The following is an 18742-nucleotide window of genomic DNA, read 5'->3' on the forward strand; positions in this document are numbered from 1 at the left end:
TAGTTGTGTAAGGCCCTGTAGACCCGTGTTTTAACGAGTTCTATGCTTGCTGTTTCAACTTCCTGAAAACTCATTTAGGGGGGTATTCTTCCCTCAGTTTTTCCTGACAGGTCAACTAAGACTGATTGTTTTAGCTAAGACACTTCATCCTGTAAAAAATGTTGCATTCCAGAAAAACTATTCTGCTTGGACACAAGGTTGAAAGAAATGCTAACACTTTACTGGTCCCGTGTGCACTAGCGAGTTTGTAAAGTGTTGTGTGTTATTTACCTTCACAGGAGAGGCCATGAGAAGTGACCCCAGACAAGCTATCTTTACAGACGTTGCAGAAGGTGGGCCGTGCGTGGGAGCAGGCGTACCAGTTGTGCATCCCTGAGAAATGTTCCACATTAAACTGTGCCGTCTGACAAAGGAGAAGTTAAAACAGGTTGACAGCACTGAGGAAACAGTCAGAGAAGAGCAAGCACAGTGCACTAAGTGGTAACAATCAACACATTCTCATTCCCAACTTCTCACGGGGTGACACCCTGCTCTCTGTATGAATGTGAGGCTAGTTGCTTTACATCACTGTCTGATGTACAGAGAACTGCTCAACAGCTGAATATTGCTAGTCAGGGTTCTGCAGCAGAAAGTGACATATTGATTGTGCAAACACAAAATTACATTTTGCAATGCTGCCATACAGATAGTGGAACTAGGGGGGGGAAAAATTCATTTTTTTTATCTTTATTCTGAATTCTGGGGCTGCACACTGGCACAATAGGTAGCACTGTTGCCTTGCAACAAGAAGGTTGTGGGGTTTTTCAGCTCAGAGTTTGCATGGTCTCCCTGTGCATGGATTCTTTCTGGGTACTCCAGCTTCCTCCCACAGTCAACAAATACCTTGCAACTCGGCAGTGCTAGGACCTTCGTCCCAAGCACTGATGAAGCCTTTGTTGGTTTAAATGATTACAGCTATCCCATTTCTGACTATTAGTGACACCATTTTAAGATGAAATTACTTTAAAAACAGGTTTCAAACGCAGCATGACCGGTGAAGGGCACCATGTGCTAAATGTAGTTGTCAGTGAAACTTCAAGCCTTTTGAGTCCACTGCCTGTAGAAGGAAATGGTCTGCAGCTCACAGCCGCCATGTGATGCTCGAACAATGAAAAGTAAGGCAATTAATAACTGGATCTTTAATTGGTCGGCTTCACTCTTAGTGAATTACCCTTTAATAACACTTCTTGTGTATTTTTAAAACATTTTAACAAAACTGTGCTAACAGGTTGCGATGAATTTGCACATCATGAATATTATGTGTTTAAATTGTTACATGCCTAGATTGATAAAGTGCTGTAACTTTTACTATGTTTTAGATCTGTGGCAGCCATGTTGGATTTTGCCGTCAGGGCTTGGGGCTGAACCCGGACTTTCCAAACGTTCCAAAATCAGGAGGTTCTCGATGTGTTTACGAGAACAAATGGAAACCTGCAGGGAACGGAGTGGTAAGTCGTGACCGGATTGTCAGTAAGAGACAAGTTGGGAGTGAGAATAGGCAGTAAAAAATATACAGTGATGCATTACTGTTTGTACTATTACAGATAATAAAACACAGGGGCATTTTAACACAACATGAAAGGACAATGAACATATCCAGTTTCAGACTATCCATTTTTTACCTAGAAGTTTTTCTTAAAAAATGTAACATTATTGCATATCAATCAGGAAAACAGCTGTACTGGAAGAGCATAGAGGGCTTCTGTCAGGACGTGTGTGACGTCTGACTTTAACAAAGCGGCTGGATCACTGGAAGCTTCTGTACATCTGGGTGTCAGGACACTGTGGAGCTAATGAGAGTGGTGCACTGTACCAGCGTGGGCGTTGCGTCTGCAGCAGCTGGCACGGCCCCGTCCCCACTTTGTGTTTTTGTAAGTGGAACTGTAACAGGTGCTGGTAAATGGGACATTCTCGCAGAGCCACATAGGAGAAAGACTTAAATCAAAGTCTGTCATCCATGCATCTCAGCTGAGTTGTGTGTGTGTGTGTACATGTGTGCTCCCTGTGGCGAGCCAGCTCTGGGGTTGCTGCTGCACTGCAGTGCGGTGAGGGGGTGAGGGATGGGGTCTTATATAAGATTTCCCTCTCAAATCAGAGCCGCTGTGTGCTTGTACTCCTGTCCCCTGGCCCTGAGCATGCCACAGCCCGTCACTGTCAGCGCTCAGCCCGGAGCCTACATCTCTCTTGACAGCAGGGATTTCCAGAGAAGGAGGATTGATTTTGGGGTAGAAAATGGAACAGAGCTCAACTGTTGAGCTGTAAAGTTGCTTAAGACGGGATTTAATGATACTGCAAATGTTAAAAAAGGCAGCTTGTTTAGTTTAATTTTCTAGTAGCCTAATTCTTTAACACTGGTAGGTAAAGAATTAGTTGTGGTTTTATTTCGTAGAATTTTTTCCCGATCTGGTAGAGCCTTTGCTCTAACATCCCCATACGGTGACCACATCGGGTCAATGCGTGTCTTTGAATATCTTTGAGGGTTTACACATCAGTCTAGACATTTCTAACAGCTCATGATTTCACGCTAAGGTTTCATACTTTCATCCCTACAAACTACAAACTATTTACTGAAAATCGTTCTGCAACACTAGAGGATCAGCCTAATGTCAGATCTCTTGTTGCAGCACTTTCTCTCAACGCTCCCCTCCTCTCTCTTATCCTGGCCAACGCACAGGCAACCCACATACAAACAAAAAAGTGGCCGAGATCTGATTGAAAAAAGTGGTCCTTACCTCGTAATGCTCTCTGGACTGGACGGACTTGAGCGAACTGATCCAGTCCTCCATCTCTTTTCTGTTCTCGGCACAGAGGATAAGCCTACGGAACGGGGTGATCACCTGGAGAGAGAGGCGGGGAGACGGAAGAGGGTGAGCGACTGAAGACGGACGGTGCTGTGGCTGAAATGAGAGGAAAGCGTTTCCATCGCCTTCCCTCCACTGCCCCGCGGTGCCTGTGAGTGGAGAGAGAGAGAGAGCGATCGGCTTGGTCTTTGAGGCGGGGAGAGGATGAGAAGCCCCGCCTCCCTCCTCTCTCCTTCCTCCTTGTCTCAAACTCCTTTTAACTCGAGCTCTTTCACACCTCGAGTTGGCAGCTCGCGTCGCTTCAGCATCCTTGTCTTTGTGTCCACCCTTCCCACTTCTTCATGGCAGCAATTTACAGGCCGAGATCATTAGTGCGTGTCTGTTTTTAAAGCATAGTCCCTGGAGACAACTCAACAAACAGCCTCCTTTCATCGCTCCATCACTTATTTATGCTCCTCTGACTCCTCTCTGTAAATCGGCTTTCCCTGTTCACAGCAGTGAGAACAAAAACACAGAACAATGGCTCATAAACAGGTAATGTTACCCTAATGAATGTACATTCACCCTTAAGAAATGCTTGAGGACTGATTTCAGACAAGGATTTAAACCCAAATATATTCATAAGACGTGTGACAGAGTTGGTTTTGTTGCAATGATTTATGTGGAAAATACCGGAATAAACCACATTTTAAAAGAAAAGTGTCCAAATAAGGACATGAGTACAAAATACTAACCAAAAAGAAGAGATCTAGTCCGACAGGTCTTCTTTACTGTGAAATTATGAGCTTAGTAAAATGTTTTAAATTCAGCAATAATTTCAAACATTATTTTGTGTTTAAAAAAACCAGCGTGGGAAACTTTACAGAAAAGGTTCATCGATCAGACCTATAAAGCTGATAAATTCTTTGACAAATACACAGGTCCAGCTTGTCTCTCCTGAAGAGAAGCCTCTCCACGGTATGATGCTGTCACCGCCGTGTTTCACTGTGGTTATGGTGTCAAGGGAGATTCTCATTACAGGATGATACTGAAATCCTACACATCCATTCCAAGAAAAGAACACCAACTTTAGGCAAACCTCTTTAAAAGTAGACCTACCAGCTGTGAGAAAGCTGAATTCTGTAGTTTATGGCTCCTTGTCCTTCTTTGACCATGTTTCATCTTTCTCTCTGCCTTATCAACATACCAAGTCAAATCATCACTCTTCACCGGATAATAATCTAGGATAATATTCTCAGCCAGTTCTTGGGCGTTAGTGTGTTTTTGTGTGGATTTTTGACCTTATGATCGTTGTCTCAGGATTAATTTATTCCTGTGTTTCAGACCTTTTTGTTGACTGCAAGTTTCCTTCGGATTGGTCACAAAGGAAGTTTTGCGTACTGCTGTTGCAGCTTTGTGGAGTCCTCAGTCTCCTTTTACCTGCCTACCCGCTCTCCAGAGTGTGGCTCACTCCAAGGAAACAACCTTAGCGGAACTCACCCTCATTCTCTCGGACCCTGGACCATTATCTCCCTACCAACACTGAATCCTAACTTCACCCCCTGCTCTTACCAACTACAGCCCACTAAGTTCTCTCCTCCTGTTCTCTCAGGGAATCCCTCACCACGTCACATTCAAAAGGCTGTGTGCTCATTTGTCTTCAGAGGACACCAGACACGGTAGGGTATTGGGGCAAGATAATCCAACATGTTGAGTCTCCCTGAATTGTGGTCTGAGCGGTCCTGACGTTCCACCAAGCGGAACCTATCAATCTTAACACAACACCCACGGCAGGATATTATCTTAAGATTATTTTAAGAGAGACGCCGATAATCGCCGCCTCTTGGAAAGGAGAGATTGGGCCAAAAAATCCTGCCATGTGAACCGGCCTTTTACCAAATGCTACGAGATCAGAGGTACTTCTCTCTGCCTTCAAGAATCCCTCTGAAGACAGCTTGTCGTTACCTATCTGCTTCCAACAAGGTTTCTACTTGTACTAATTAACTCTCAGTACTTTGCTTTTGATAGAAACATAAGATAAACGAGTTGATGTGCATAAAGTGTTACTGTGACTGGTGTGTGGTTCTAAATTGAATCCTGGCCTGCAGTGTTTCTGGATGAACTTTGCATGCTCTCCCTCTGCATACATAGGTTCTCTCTAGGTACTCCAGCTTCCTTTCTCAGTGCAAAAATATGCCTGTCAGCTTAACTTGTGATTCTTGAATCTGAATTGTCCTTAAGAGCGTGTCTATTAAGCCCTGAGGTAGAGAAAGTGGCGACCAGTCCAGGGTGGACCTCTGCCTCTGCTTTCTTAAGGCACCACGTATTCATCCCTTATCCTCCACAGGTCGTATCATCTAATGTCACTGAGGGGACGAAATTGTGAATAAAATATACAGTAAAAACTGAAAGACTGGGATTTTTTTTTTTTTTTTTTAGTAATGAAGTTGCACCAGATATGGCAACAACACAATGTAGTAGCATATTTGATAAAGTGAACCACTTCAAGTTAACATCCAGTTTAAAACCTGTTCTTTTATTCTAACAGCCTATCTCATAAGTCACTGGGGGAAATGTAAGCCCATGGGTCGTTCTCAGAACATATTAACGATGCAACGCTTTTATCAAGTTATAACGTTGACTAATATTACCATTGACATACAGACTGAAAAATTAGAGGGATAGCTTGAAGGTTCTGGTTTCAGACCTTTCTAAGTGGAGCTTTGACTGTCCTCCCACTGCGTGAGAAAACGACTTGCTCCCTGGTCCAAGGATTAAACAGGTATGGAAGAGGAATGGATAAACAGATTAATCTTCTATTGGAATGACGTTAGAAAACCAGTCCCATTTGCTAATTGTTGTTGTTTGGAGACCAGGCTAACTTCTATTAGCAGTACAAGTTGACAGCATTTCTCTGTCTAATACAGGGGTGTCAAACTCATTTTGGTTGAGGGGCCGCATACAGCTTAATCTGATCTCAAGAGGGCCACACGAGTTAACTCATTGCAAGATTAAATAGAACTAATAAATGTGGACTTGTTGTTGATTTTTATATTAAATTAATTTCACTTTTACACAATATATTATGAATAATCTCAGCGTTTTTAAGAAAAGTATGTGCAATTTCAACAATACTTTTACTCAGTTAAACATTTACTTGTGCATTATGCATAAGAACTGATCACAGTGATTATACAATGTTGAAAAACATTTATTCACATTTTTTGGAACTTAAAAACACTGTCCTGCATGACAAAATACATCAAACAGATAAAAATTAAGAAATGATTTGAATTTTTCCACACCTGAAGCTTAATCTGTTAATTAAAACACAGCGCCCCTCATGGACAATATAGGAACTGCAGATTTTCAATTAAATGAAGTACATGTTTTTTTCAATAATTGTTTTATCAATCTCTTCCTTTTATCTTGTCCACTTGTGAAAGTCAAATCTGATGAGCTCTTTGTGGCATCTTATTGCCACATTGCCATTGAGGGTAGACTTTTTTTTTTATATAATGATAATGCATTTAGCCACAGGGCCAGACAAAATTGTTTGGCGGGCCGGATTCGGCCCGCGGGCCGTATGTTTGACACCCCTGGTCTAATACATTGAAACACTAAAACTTCATTCACTCTGTGTTCAATCTTGTGATTTCTATGTTGGGGTGTTTAAAAGCACATGTCTTCCATGGGTTGAAACATAAAGGAGTAAAGTACATTTTGTGGAACTCTGAGTCCTGTCACGCCTCTGAGGAATGTGCCCCACATTATATGCAGTACTGAAGTTTTTATGTGTTTAACTAAGGATGGCAGCCATATAACTGCTATGCACCCATATACGCTTTGGAGATCTGGTTGGTGAGGAAGCACTGGGATTCCAAGAAGGTATCGCGACTTTAGTTGAATTATTCAGGTAAAAGGACTTGACAATCACATCTTTCAACCGTATGGAATGACACAATTGTGTTACTGTAGCTAACCTCGCCGCCTGCACTTATTTTGTGCCTTAGTCTCCCACAAAGAGGTTCCCAACATGCTATTCAAGACTCTATTTACCATAATTTGAAGGCATACATTTGGCTGCTCTGGAGGTCCATTCTCTAAATTACACTTCCTTTGTGACAATGATTGGATAATGTGATAATAAACGTGGGACGGTGCAGTCCACCTACCCAGCAGGAGAAACACAAACTCGTACAACGACAAAAAAAAAAGAAAAGCTGTTGTCTGATCACAGCCGTGTTTGAACCTGCACCTGAGGCTCTGCCGAAGTGTGGAAAACAGCAGGTGAACACCACATCACTGTGTGTGTCACTGGCCATGTTTGTGGGTGGTGCTTGTACATGTTGCCGTTCTCTAGCTAACCATCTGCTTCAAAGTCAGATGTTGCCATCAAACAAATGCTATGATCAGATGGTTCTGGTCAGAAAACATTGCTGGATTTGGTAAACAACCCCAAAATGCCTTTAAAAGGTGACACGATTTAGGGTAAAAAAACAAACTGTAATACATATTTTTGTATTTATTTGGTTGTTTTAAACTGTAACAAAAAAAGCTTCAACTGAAATCTATTTCTTAACGAGACATTAAAGCCTCCCAAAGAATACTTCTCTGTTTAATAGCAAGTCACAAGCTGTTCAGTGCAAACCAGGGGGTAATCATGTGTGAAAGCACATATGGCAGAGCGGGGTTACATAAAACTCCCTCTTGTGACCTGGCTTTTATGGCATCTTCCTCCACTTTGGACCCTTCAGGCCTCCAGCCTGGTTGCCTGGAAGTTGCAGCGGTTTATTGGGGTTAAGGAGGAAATCCTCAGAATTTTACCATCCAGTGGCAGTAAGATGTGCCGACTATGCTTGGAAAGTTTCCTACCGACACGACTATAGATGCACCAATCAGTTTGTTTTTGGCTGATTTACAAAGATTTCTGATTTTTGTTAGCCTTTTTCTCCTTAAGAACTAAATTAACAGCAAAACGAAATATGTTTATTGCCTCCCTGCTGTGAGAGTTATTGTTTTAAATTAGCAATAAGCCTGATTACAGTGTGCAAACATTCTTGTTTTGGGAAGAAAACAGGAATTTTTGGAAGCTTCTTCAGCTTCTCCCATTAAAAACAGTCTACCCGATCAACTGCTCTAACTCTTCTGGTAACGTCTCGTGACTTTTTGTCACCATCTGTTTTACCCGAGAGCATAAAAGTAAGTTCTGAAAACACGGTTCTCGCGTGTCAACAGTCTGTCGGTGTGTTTCTGTGATCCCTCCCCCTTAGCTGGAAACAAAGCTAATTATATTAGCCTTCTTCCTCTTTGTTAAGTGGAGACGATGACTCCTGAATTACTGACAGCATTCACACAGCTCTTTGTGTGCGCATGTTTGCAGAAACTGCAGCCATTCAGCCAGTTACGATACACAAGTGATTATGTAGTTCTGCTTTCCTCTCCCTCTTGTTCGTCTCATTGCTCCTTGGAGGTTTTTCCTCTGTTTATCACGATGCAGCTTCATTTCCCAGCAGTAGCTACGAAGATTAGCGTGCAAGCTGCTGTGCACTTTGCTGCTCGGGTGGCTGCTCGCCTGCATATGGGCAAACTGATCCCCCTGGGCGGACGTGTATGCGTGAGGGTCTGTTTTGATGCGTCCGTGTGTGGAACGGAGTAGCGATAAGACTGGTTGCCAGGGGAAACGGGGAATGGCCATTTTCAAAAATGGTTCCAGGCATCCCTCAAGTGTAGAAAACCACTCTTGATGAGTGACCTTCGGAGGAGATGTATGCGAGCGACAGGTGTGTGTTGTGCGATGACAAATGGGGGGGAAAAAAGAGGCTAACTCAGCAGTACAGGATCCTGATGACAGAAGCAACCACTAAAGTCGCTCTGGAGACGTGTAAAAGTACCTTCCAGCTGTGTATTTTCCCCCCTAACATATGCACAGTGAAAATGTTCAATGGAAGGATTACACCACATACAAAGTTTTTTAAAAGTGCACAGAAGAAAAAGGGCAAGGGAGTCCAGAGAGTGAATATCAGATCTGTGGATCTGTGGAGGGAGAGGACATCAGGATGATGGCGGGGAGGCCTTTCAACCTCATAACCAAAGATTTATGGTCAAAACATCAGTGGATACATGCAAAAAGCAGCTCACCAATCACCACAAGGGTTTGATTGTTGTAATGTCACTTTTTTTTAAATAATCATTAATAATATACAATCACATTCAATCAATTAGAATAGGCATTTTGACGAGAATTGTTTGTGAGATTAAAAGTTTTCATTAATTTCAAATGTTCTTATTAAAAATATTTTGTTGCTCTAATGTAATGACCTAATCTTAAATGTCCCATTTGATTAATGGTAAGCAGAAAATCAATCTATATAACCAAAATAAAGGCTTAAAAACATCTGTCTGTGTCCAATTAATAATGTGTTTTATGGCATGACAAAAATAAATTAACTTTTCAATAGTATTCAAATGTATTGAAAATTACTGTAGTTACCTTTTGACATACCAACTTCTATAAAAAGTAAATAAAAGAGTTGGTTGTTGAAACCCCATGCACATTGATCTTTTATCTTCTAAGGGAAGCCCTTCTCCTTTTCTATCAGAAACAACATTCTTGGTTGGAAGAAAATAATGACACATTTGGCAGGGGTATGAATACTTTTGGTTTTAACTGAACATTCTATAGTAATCAGCTGCTTTATGTAATGCTATGTTAATCTGATGCTACAGCCAGGTTCAAGTGTCCCCTCTGTAATGGTTTCCTTCATTTTAGAATATAGTCGAACCCTGATTTACAGCAACTCCTGTTTCACACTCAAATGTGACGATGCCTCTGCTCCAAATACAGATAACAAATGACCGCTCACAGCAGGAAAGCTAAAGAGAGATTTTTAGAATGCTTCTTGCCGTATAGTTGTGGAAAAGAAAACTGGAAAAGGATCAGGACTTTTGCACTCAGTAACCCCCCCCCCCCCCCAAAAAAAAACAAAAAACAAAAAAAACCCAGAGAAATTAGGATACCCCACTCATCAAAGGAGCACTTATGTGAGGACCCAACATTGTGTAAGGTCCTGGGCAGCCTCGTATCTTGACATACTCAAAAGTACTCTGGTCTGTTGCCTTATGTGTCATCTGGGACCTACGCATGTGGAGGCTTCGCTTTGGGAGGGTAGACTTCATCTTAATTATAAAACACTCTACAACAAATTAGCAAAAAATAAACAAATAAAAAAATAAAAAAAGAGAATACCTGACCATAAAATGTAGTTACAGCTGTCACAAACTGCATCTGAAGTGAGTTTATCTTATTTTGCCAAACTGGCTGCCTAGGAGCTGACCGAGGCCCTGCATTTCTAAATCAGTGGACGATTTAACAGTCGACAATCGCAGCTCCACGACAGAATATACTCAAAGGAAAACAGTGTTCTTTGTTGTGAATTTCCCTGTAAATTCACAGGGGGAACACTGAGAGCCGATCTGAAAGACGAGAGGCGGGCTTTCCTGCCTCGTCTCCAACCACTTGGGTTGGACCGAGTGCTCCCTCACGTGGAGCTCAAGGTGCTCCATCTACGTACAAGCTACGGCAGCCCCATCAATACACACACACACACACACACACACACACACACACACACACACACACACACACACACACACACACACACACACTGTAGATTATTTGTAAACCACGCATCAAAATTATAGTCTACAGGGGAACGTCAGCAGGCTGTGTAATTTCCATGTTATTCACAAACAGGGAAGACTACATCAAGTCAGGCACGGACATTTTGTTCACAGGCTTTTCCTTAAATTTATAATAACAACAAATAACATTGTTTTTTTTTAACACATTGGATAACTTATTTTATGACCGTGCAACACTCTGCATGTTTGCTTGCTTTGTTCTGCTAAATAGAAATAGTTGCAGGAGGAAGCTAGGATTGCCAGTCTGGAAAAAGGTGAAAGGAAAAAGGATTCCTGCCTCTACATGGCATACTAACCGCTCCTAATGTCGCTGGTATATGCACACACAATGTCCTTGCTGTCCCCTGAGGAGACTTCTGCACGACACACACATGAACGTTCGCGCAGCATGAAGCATCTCTGCACCGACATGACTCAATGAATTCTACCAACCACTCAACCGAGCAGCACCAAACAGCACAGAGGACGGCAGGAACATCAGTCAGCGTCCTGAGGCGGCAGGGTGGCAGAGCGACAGACAGACAGACAGGCAGGCAGACAGACAGGCAGACAGGCAGACAGACAGACAGACAGACAGACAGACAGACAGACAGACAGACTGTGCAGGTTGTCATAAAGAAGCCATGTCTCTCCTGTAAAGTCGTGACGCCTGGTGTTCCCTTGTTGCTGTCTGAACAGTCGGCATGCACGTTAAAAACAGTCCAGCCACGTTACCTTTCTGCTTCACCATTCCTCCGCTTCAGTCTGCGTTTTCCCCGCTCTTCCTCTTCCTCTGCCCTTCCTCTCCCTTTTCTCGCCACTCGCTCCTGCTGCGTTCTGGCTGCAGACTCCCTCCCCCCCCCCACCCCGGAGGAACATGTGTGCGAATGCAGTCAGCGGCAAAGTGACATCACTCCAGGATTTCCTTCGCTGCTCTACCTCTCGCTCTGTTTGCCTTTGCAGTCTTAAACTGCTGTGCACTCACTCATCGCCGGTAATGCATTCAGCGTGCGCTGTCATCCCTCAACATTGTTGATTTTGTTTTCTATTTCTGGGTCTTTGGAGCTCACTCTGTCCATCCCTCCTTCACTTCCTTCTCTTCTTGCTCCCCCTCCCTCTGAGCACCTCAGCAGGATCCTCATGAGGGCTATTTTCTGTGTTTATTTAACCTTTACATAACTGAGACTTTTGGCCTGGCTCGGCTCCATCGGCAACATTCAAACATCCATGGATTTCTTGCTCTGAATATGTAAATATTTAAGCTATTACAGCCATTAACATCATACCGTCTCCGTTCCTAATCCCTGTCGTATCGCACACGCAGCTGGCACATGTAGGCGCTCAGTGAAGCGTTTCAAGGCGCTGCTAAAAATAGCTACATGCTCCCCTCAGGGCACTGCTCCCAAGCCTTCCTCCTCCTCCGCTTCAGCTCTTTTTATAGCAGCATCCCTGGGGAGGAAGAGCCATTTATAGAAAGCAGAGGGCACCGCAAAACTCTTTCACTTTCAGTTTTTATCCTTTTTGCTCAGAATGCGCGTTTTCCCTCGTTTCCCCGCAGTTCCTACGCACCAAACCAGCCGCAACTCACAGCAGCGTCCCTTGTTTTGCTCCAGAGGATGTGTCTTGGTGAGAAGCATGTGACAAACTAATGCTGGGAAATGTAACGCAACCTTAAGTATGGAAACCTCGGAAAAGCCTGTTTTCCTATAGAATCCGCCTGATGATGGTGTGGTGACTGATAGAGAAAAGGTCAACGATATTTGATGTCCAGTCACAAACAAAATATCCATGGCAAAATAAAGCATGTGGGTGTTAAGAAGAGAAAATCTGCTTAAAAAATGGTCATATGTAGCATAGACGCTGCTGGAATAGCATTACATGATACTAAGAGCATTTGATGAAAGATAAAGATATATCATAATTTTCCCTCAGGGTTTTTTAATCAATTGAACTAATCATTAAATTTCATGTTTGTCTCAAACATTAAAGCATAAGAACACTATTTTTTCATACTATTACCTTGGCATATTCAGTGTTTCAAGTAACGTCTCGTCACTGGTTATTGCTTCTACCTTTCTCAGGGTAAGCACCCAGGCGCTAAGTGTGTTGTTGTTGTTTTGAATAGTCAGCGTGAGCAAAGATAAAAAAGTAGAGGGACAGCAGCGTCACCGTATACAATGATGCATTGTGGGTCCCAAACGTCTCACAGTACATCGCGCGAGTTGATACCTGGAATAAGTCGGATGTGAAACGACCAGAACCGCAAAACTGCTATTTCCAACGAAAAATTAAACAAGAACGTTTCAGGGGAAATGTTGTGTTTCAAGGAAATTCACTGAACTCCCAGTGCAAAAAAATTAATAACCAGTATTGGCCAGAATAATTGAGACAATCTTGTGTTCTATAATAAAAGGGGGGGGGGGGATATCTGCCCCCTGTCATATTTATTCCGTTTTTGCTTTATTGTCCCTCTTAAAATTTTAAGACCATCAAACTAACTAATATCAGAAAAAAAAACAAGCCGATTCAACTAGCAGTTTTCAACTGATGATTTCATTATTAAGGAGAAAAAAGCAATCCAAACTCACCTGGCCCTCACTGGAAAGCAACCCCCCCCCTCTGTTTAAATCATAATTAACACCATACAGACAGGTAGAAGCTCCCATGAGTCCATCTCCTTCAGCACAGGTTCACTTGGGTTCTGTGGCAGGAAGATGATCTGAAACATGCCAGCAAGTCTACCTCTGAATGGCTCAACAAAAACAGTGGCAGAGCATAAAACAGACTGCTAACACTCAAAACTCCTGCCAGGTGGCTGAAGTAAACCAATAAACATCTGGAACAGGACCAATTTGTAAGGGGGCAAACTGTGCACATTAACCTGAGCACATCCTTCCAGCAGTGAAACATGGTGGTGGCAGCATCTTGATGTGGGGATGCTTCCCTGTTGGAGTTGGGAAGGGATGAAATTCTTTCTCTGAGTTTGGCAGGGAACTGTGAACGCTGAGCGTTTCCATTCAAACCTCTGCTGTCACTTTGATTCAGTTTGCTTTGGGAGCAGGAGAGACCCGAGCAGACAACGGTAGGACTGGACCAGTTTAAGACTTAAATCTGTCTGTTATTAAAAATCCACATAGTAGAGCTAAACCTTTGAAATTCTAGGAAATTTATTTAAAAGACACATTCAAAATATCAGCAGAGAGACAACATTGTCTTTGTTCAGCTAAATATGTGAACTCACACACAAATGCTGATGTAGTCTCAAATTTGTTACTTTTGTAATTAATACAATTTATGACTATTCGGGGCAGAACGCTTTGTCATGCTCTGTGGTTTCTAAAACGTTTTTACTGAAAACTAGGGATTTAATATTTTCCAAAAAATGTTGTTCCCATTTTGTCTCGTCAAGAACCCAGTACCTTCACTGCAAAAACGGAACTAAAATTTTGCCAATGGGATAAGGTTTTGCACTTACAGTAGGAGCAATTCATCTCCATCATCATTTTTCAAGTGCAGAATATCTTATTATCTTATTTTAGAGGTAGAACTACTAATCCCATTGGCAAATAGTCTTATTTACCAGCTCAAATCAATGAAAAATGTACTAATTTCTAGAAAATGTTACTTACTTTTAGTTCTCTTTTTGTAGTGTTGTTCTGTCTCATTAGCTGGATGTATCTCTTCTGATAATTCTTGTTTTTAGAGAGAAAATGAATAAATCTAAAACTGCCTGCAGATCAGCGGTTGATAGTATTAAACAAGCAGAATGCGCCTAAAAAAGACGGATGTAAATGACTAGCTTTATCACGATAGAGCCGGTGTATTGATTTGTTTGGATGGCGATATCAGATATCAAGTCTGTCACGACACAATTTCCATTAAATTGAATTCACTAGTTATTATTTTCACTGATATCAACTCACCAAAATCCCCACAATATGATTTGGCCATTTTATTTCTAAGCTCTTACGCGCATCAGGAACTTCAATCAAAACCAGCATTCTTCTAATTCTAAAAAAAAAAAAAATTCAAAAGTAGATCACCTGTTCACTAGTCTCGTGCCTTGTGGATTTCAAAATAAAGGCCAATCTTAAAGATGATGATGTGGATCGATGTTTTCATTTTGCACTGATGAAATAGGATCAATAATCAATCAATTGATGTGGATCGACGTATTATTTTAGCCCTACTAAAAATGGGAATGAGGCATCACACGGAAAAGCCAAACAGGATTAAGAGCGTCAAGTTTCTAAAGGTGTCATTCGTGGAAAGTCTTCGTTCCTCTTTGCTCAGAGACAGCTATGTTATTTCACCAGGCCTTCAGCCACAGAAGAAAACAAACAGACCAAAATCTAAGAACATTTGAGGAGAGTTGGTTTGGTTGTGCCCGTCATCTCCGCTGTAAGTTTGTGTATATGTGCATTAAGACAGCAAGAAGCACTCACTGTGAAGCTGTTGTTGACATTCTTTGTGCTGGACTCTGCAACACTGGCATCTGATAGGTCCACCTCATCAAAGATAAGGGACTGCAGCGAAGAGAGGGATCAGATTTGAAGGGGAAGGGGATCCAGAGCAAGAAGACAGCACAGAGACAGGAGGAACACAAAGGGAAACCATCAAATGAGCTTTTTCCCCCCATTATTTACAACACATCAGGTTAAACTGAGCTTATTGTGAACTGTGGTATGAAGACGAAGGTGAGGCATTGGGAGAGGCGTGTCTCATCATGGCCACAGCAATATGCAAAGCGTAAAAGCAAACTTCTCAGTATAAAATGGAAGCTGATACAAGAGCAATGGCAAATATTAAGGACGACATTTGATAGACAACACAAAGAAATTATGTTTTTTTTTTTTTAAACATCTCACTGTCTTGTTCTTGTCATTTTGGTTAGAGCTTTTAGACGAGGTGCGTCCAAAGCGCCTGATTTCCAAACCATTTTCTCAGCCTTGAAAACTAGGAATTAATGCAACATTTTGGTTAGTCGTCAGCGTCAACAAACACAAAACATAAGCTAGAAAGCAGTAAGTCACCCAGCTTGGATTTGATGTTACACATTCTGGACTGTTGGGAACCCTCCATGATCAAATCATCTCACAGAAAGGATGGGGCTATGGCCACGCTTGCTTTATTAAATAATGCAATCTTTTCAGTTACTGTCATACTGAGTCAGCACACATCTGAACATCTACCACCCATTGGCAGTATTATGCTGCTTTTCTAGCCACCATCATCTGAATAATTTAAGCATCTGTAAACGTGACACCAAAGAGCCCCTCAAAGGGATTCTTTAGATCCTTTGAATTCCAGCTGGTTTGAGAAGTTTTGACCACTAAATGTCAGCTGGAGAAATCTCTGAGTGTTGTTCCCTTTACGAAGCAGGGGTTAGTTTTATAGCAAATGGCTAATCAGATTTCAACCAATATCTAAAGTGGTTTAACACAACCTCAGTATCAAAAATCCTGCTTGATGTGGAAGTTATTTAATAAACCTTGAAACCATCGAGGTTTGTGCAAAGCAGACCAGGGTAGGTCACAACTTATCTTACAAGTGTTCTACATTTCTACATAAGCCAAGATCAGATTATTCATTTAAGAGAACGTTGACTTGTCTTCACAGAGGTTCAAACGACAGCTCTTTGTATAACAGATCAGCCTGGCACTAAACTAAAGGTTGCTTTCACTAAATATTTTGTCCTTCAAGGATATTTTGAAGGTAAAGGAAAAAAAAACAGCTCCTTAAGGGTTAAAGGTTGATCAGATAATCTTTATTATAACTGCATGACTTAAGATGTTCTAAACAGCAGTATGGATAATTTTGCCATTTCTACTTTAACTAATGAAACTGATGGTCTGTGCCAAATGTCAAGGTTTACGGGCTTTGTCCAACCTACCTATGTTATCTAAGCTGGGTCCTTTTGATATTCAGAAAACAAATCTTATATTGTCCTACTAAATATGCAAAAATAACAAACTGGACCTTTTCTGTCAACAAGAAGTCTAAGATGTCTGGACCTGTTAAACATCCATTATTTGCTCCGAGTGCCGGAAACGCGGTTCACCACAAACCGTCACAGAACGGTTCGGACGAACCAGAGCTCCCTTCCCTGTTGTTTTGTCTCTCTTCCTGTATGAGAATGGCCTGAAAGGCATAATGGGGGATGACACTCTGTTTTATTAAATTTGTGTGGTGGAGGAGCTGGAGCCAGGCATCGAGGAGAGCCGGCGTCTACAAACAGGAAGATGATATCCTAACTGTGCTGTGATGTGTAAGGCACGCCGCTGAGCTGAAACGGCTGCAGGCCAAAACCCAATGCCGTCAAAGGAATGCCCTCTGACTGCATGTGTGTGTGTGTGTGAGTGTGTGTGTGTGTGTGTGTGTGTGTGTGTGTGTGTGTGTGTGTGTGTGTGTGTGTGTGTGTGTGTGTGTGGGAGGAGTGAGGCGCTACAGCTGTCAGAGGGAATGCCCAGTCAACAACGCTCTCCTCAGGCCTGGCTGGAGAGGGTCGGATCCCTGCCAACAGTTACTCTGCGTTTGTGTGTGTCCCCGTGGAAAAGATGCTGGGGTGCTCGTGAGCATGGATGGTGTGCCAATGCCGTTGGCTCATCTATGGCAGTGTCATGTGTACGTTTGTGTTAAGTTTTGTTGGTTTGTATTTTTATACCGTTCTTCAACAACCACACCACCAGCTCTACTCACAATAACATACTTTAACATACATTAGTAGTAATGTAAGCTGAATGATGGGTGGACGAATGCAGGCATCCGGACCTTGTGTTACCCATAAACCCACATCCGAGCTCAGTGGCGGCATCTCAGCAACCTGAACTAGCCTCCGTTCCTTCATCCTGGGATGGTTCACAGAATTCTGTATTGTTTGAAACAGGACTTGGTGGGCGGGCTTCGGGCATGGATTACAGAACCATAGGCTACTGGGCACTGATCAATGCTCTGTGTTTTGGTAGGCAAAGATGCTAAACATTGAAATGTCAAAAAACACACTTTTTAAACTCCAATTTCCAGAGGACCCTATTGAAGGCACGATGGACAAATGGACGGATGGGTGGGTAAATGGACAACATAGGCGGATGAATGGACGGACGGATGGTGAGACAATGTCAGATAAAAAAATGAAAGAATGACTAAAACATCACCAGTGTGTATTTCTCTGTTTTAATGCTTATTGTCTTAGTTTGATTTGTCTTTATTTATTGTAATACTGATTTGGTGACTGCATTAGGAAGGAGAGGAGGACAAGCTGCAGAGCTGCTGAGATGTAGCCTCTCTGATGGATCAATGAGGAGGTTAGATTTCTTGTGTAGGACAGCACAGCCAGCCAAGCCATCTTAGAGATACTAGAGTGGATGGACATGTAGGACAGTGAGCATTTTCTAAGCTCTACAGAAGAACATAACCAACTATAACAGAAGATTTTAGTGCTTTTCACGCTCCGGGTAAAATTACTGGATGGCTCCCACAGAAAAGTTTTGAGGTTTTCGGAAACGTAGTAAAACAAACAGAATCTGTACTCTCTTAATTTATTCAGAGCTTTATTATAGCATACAAAAACAACAAGATGATTATTTTCAATGTCTTCACGGACCAACTTCATTTGATAAGAAATAAAAACTTGTTTTATCCACACTTTTTGAATGGTAGGGATTTGTAGAGAGTACCTCTTGAACTCTCTACATTTTCTAACAAATATCAATGTGTTTATAAGATAAAGCATGGACTCAAAATACATTCCATGGATTTAAAAAAGAAACAAAAAAAATGTAAAGTTGAAAATGATTTGTAACTTTTTTAATAGTGTGTGGAAAACTCTTTACAGGCATTAAAGCAAACAATTCCTTTGTATAATTGCATAGCAGCTACTTTCATGTTTGCACTGACATCATGTTGATTTATCTTGTTAAGCTCAGAGCCCATGGAGTTGGGAGGCCACTTTGCCATCACCCTAATCTTTAGCTCTCTCCACAGATCCTGCATCAGACTCAAATCGTGACTCTGCCTGGGCCACTTCCAGTGGCCATGATAAAATGTGGAAATGTTTATGGGATGTAAGCATTGGTTCTGTAGGTATAATTTTTTGAACTGAGTACAGTATTTTAGCTACAGGATGCTGCGTAATTCTCCAGGGGAATCCTGATCTAAACTTAAAAGAGACCCATCTAGCACATTAACAGTGTTTCTATCAGGTATGCTGTTGAAAAAGGTCTGACATTGCGCTGCTGAAA

The 18742-nt window shown here is 42.0% G+C and overlaps 1 protein-coding gene across 10 annotated transcripts in view; it reads right to left on the reverse strand.

Moving 5' to 3' along the window:
- dgkh (diacylglycerol kinase, eta) overlaps positions 1–18742 on the reverse strand; it is an 85116-nt gene that overhangs the window by 37101 nt on the left and 29273 nt on the right. For 9 of the 10 annotated variants that reach the window (XM_012876349.3, XM_021323481.2, XM_036138849.1 and 6 more), the window contains 3 exons: positions 14948–15028; positions 2772–2876; positions 271–403 (listed from right to left, as the gene is read on the reverse strand). In XM_012876349.3, the coding sequence (XP_012731803.2) occupies positions 271–403; positions 2772–2876; positions 14948–15028 (319 nt within the window). Of the gene's footprint in view, positions 1–270; positions 404–2771; positions 2877–11237; positions 11352–14947; positions 15029–18742 lie in introns of those variants that run through there. The other variant, XM_021323488.2, reaches the window with a different exon arrangement.

The sequence above is a fragment of the Fundulus heteroclitus genome, chromosome 7 (genome assembly GCF_011125445.2).
Source record: "Fundulus heteroclitus isolate FHET01 chromosome 7, MU-UCD_Fhet_4.1, whole genome shotgun sequence".
Taxonomy (NCBI): Eukaryota; Metazoa; Chordata; class Actinopteri; order Cyprinodontiformes; family Fundulidae; genus Fundulus; species Fundulus heteroclitus.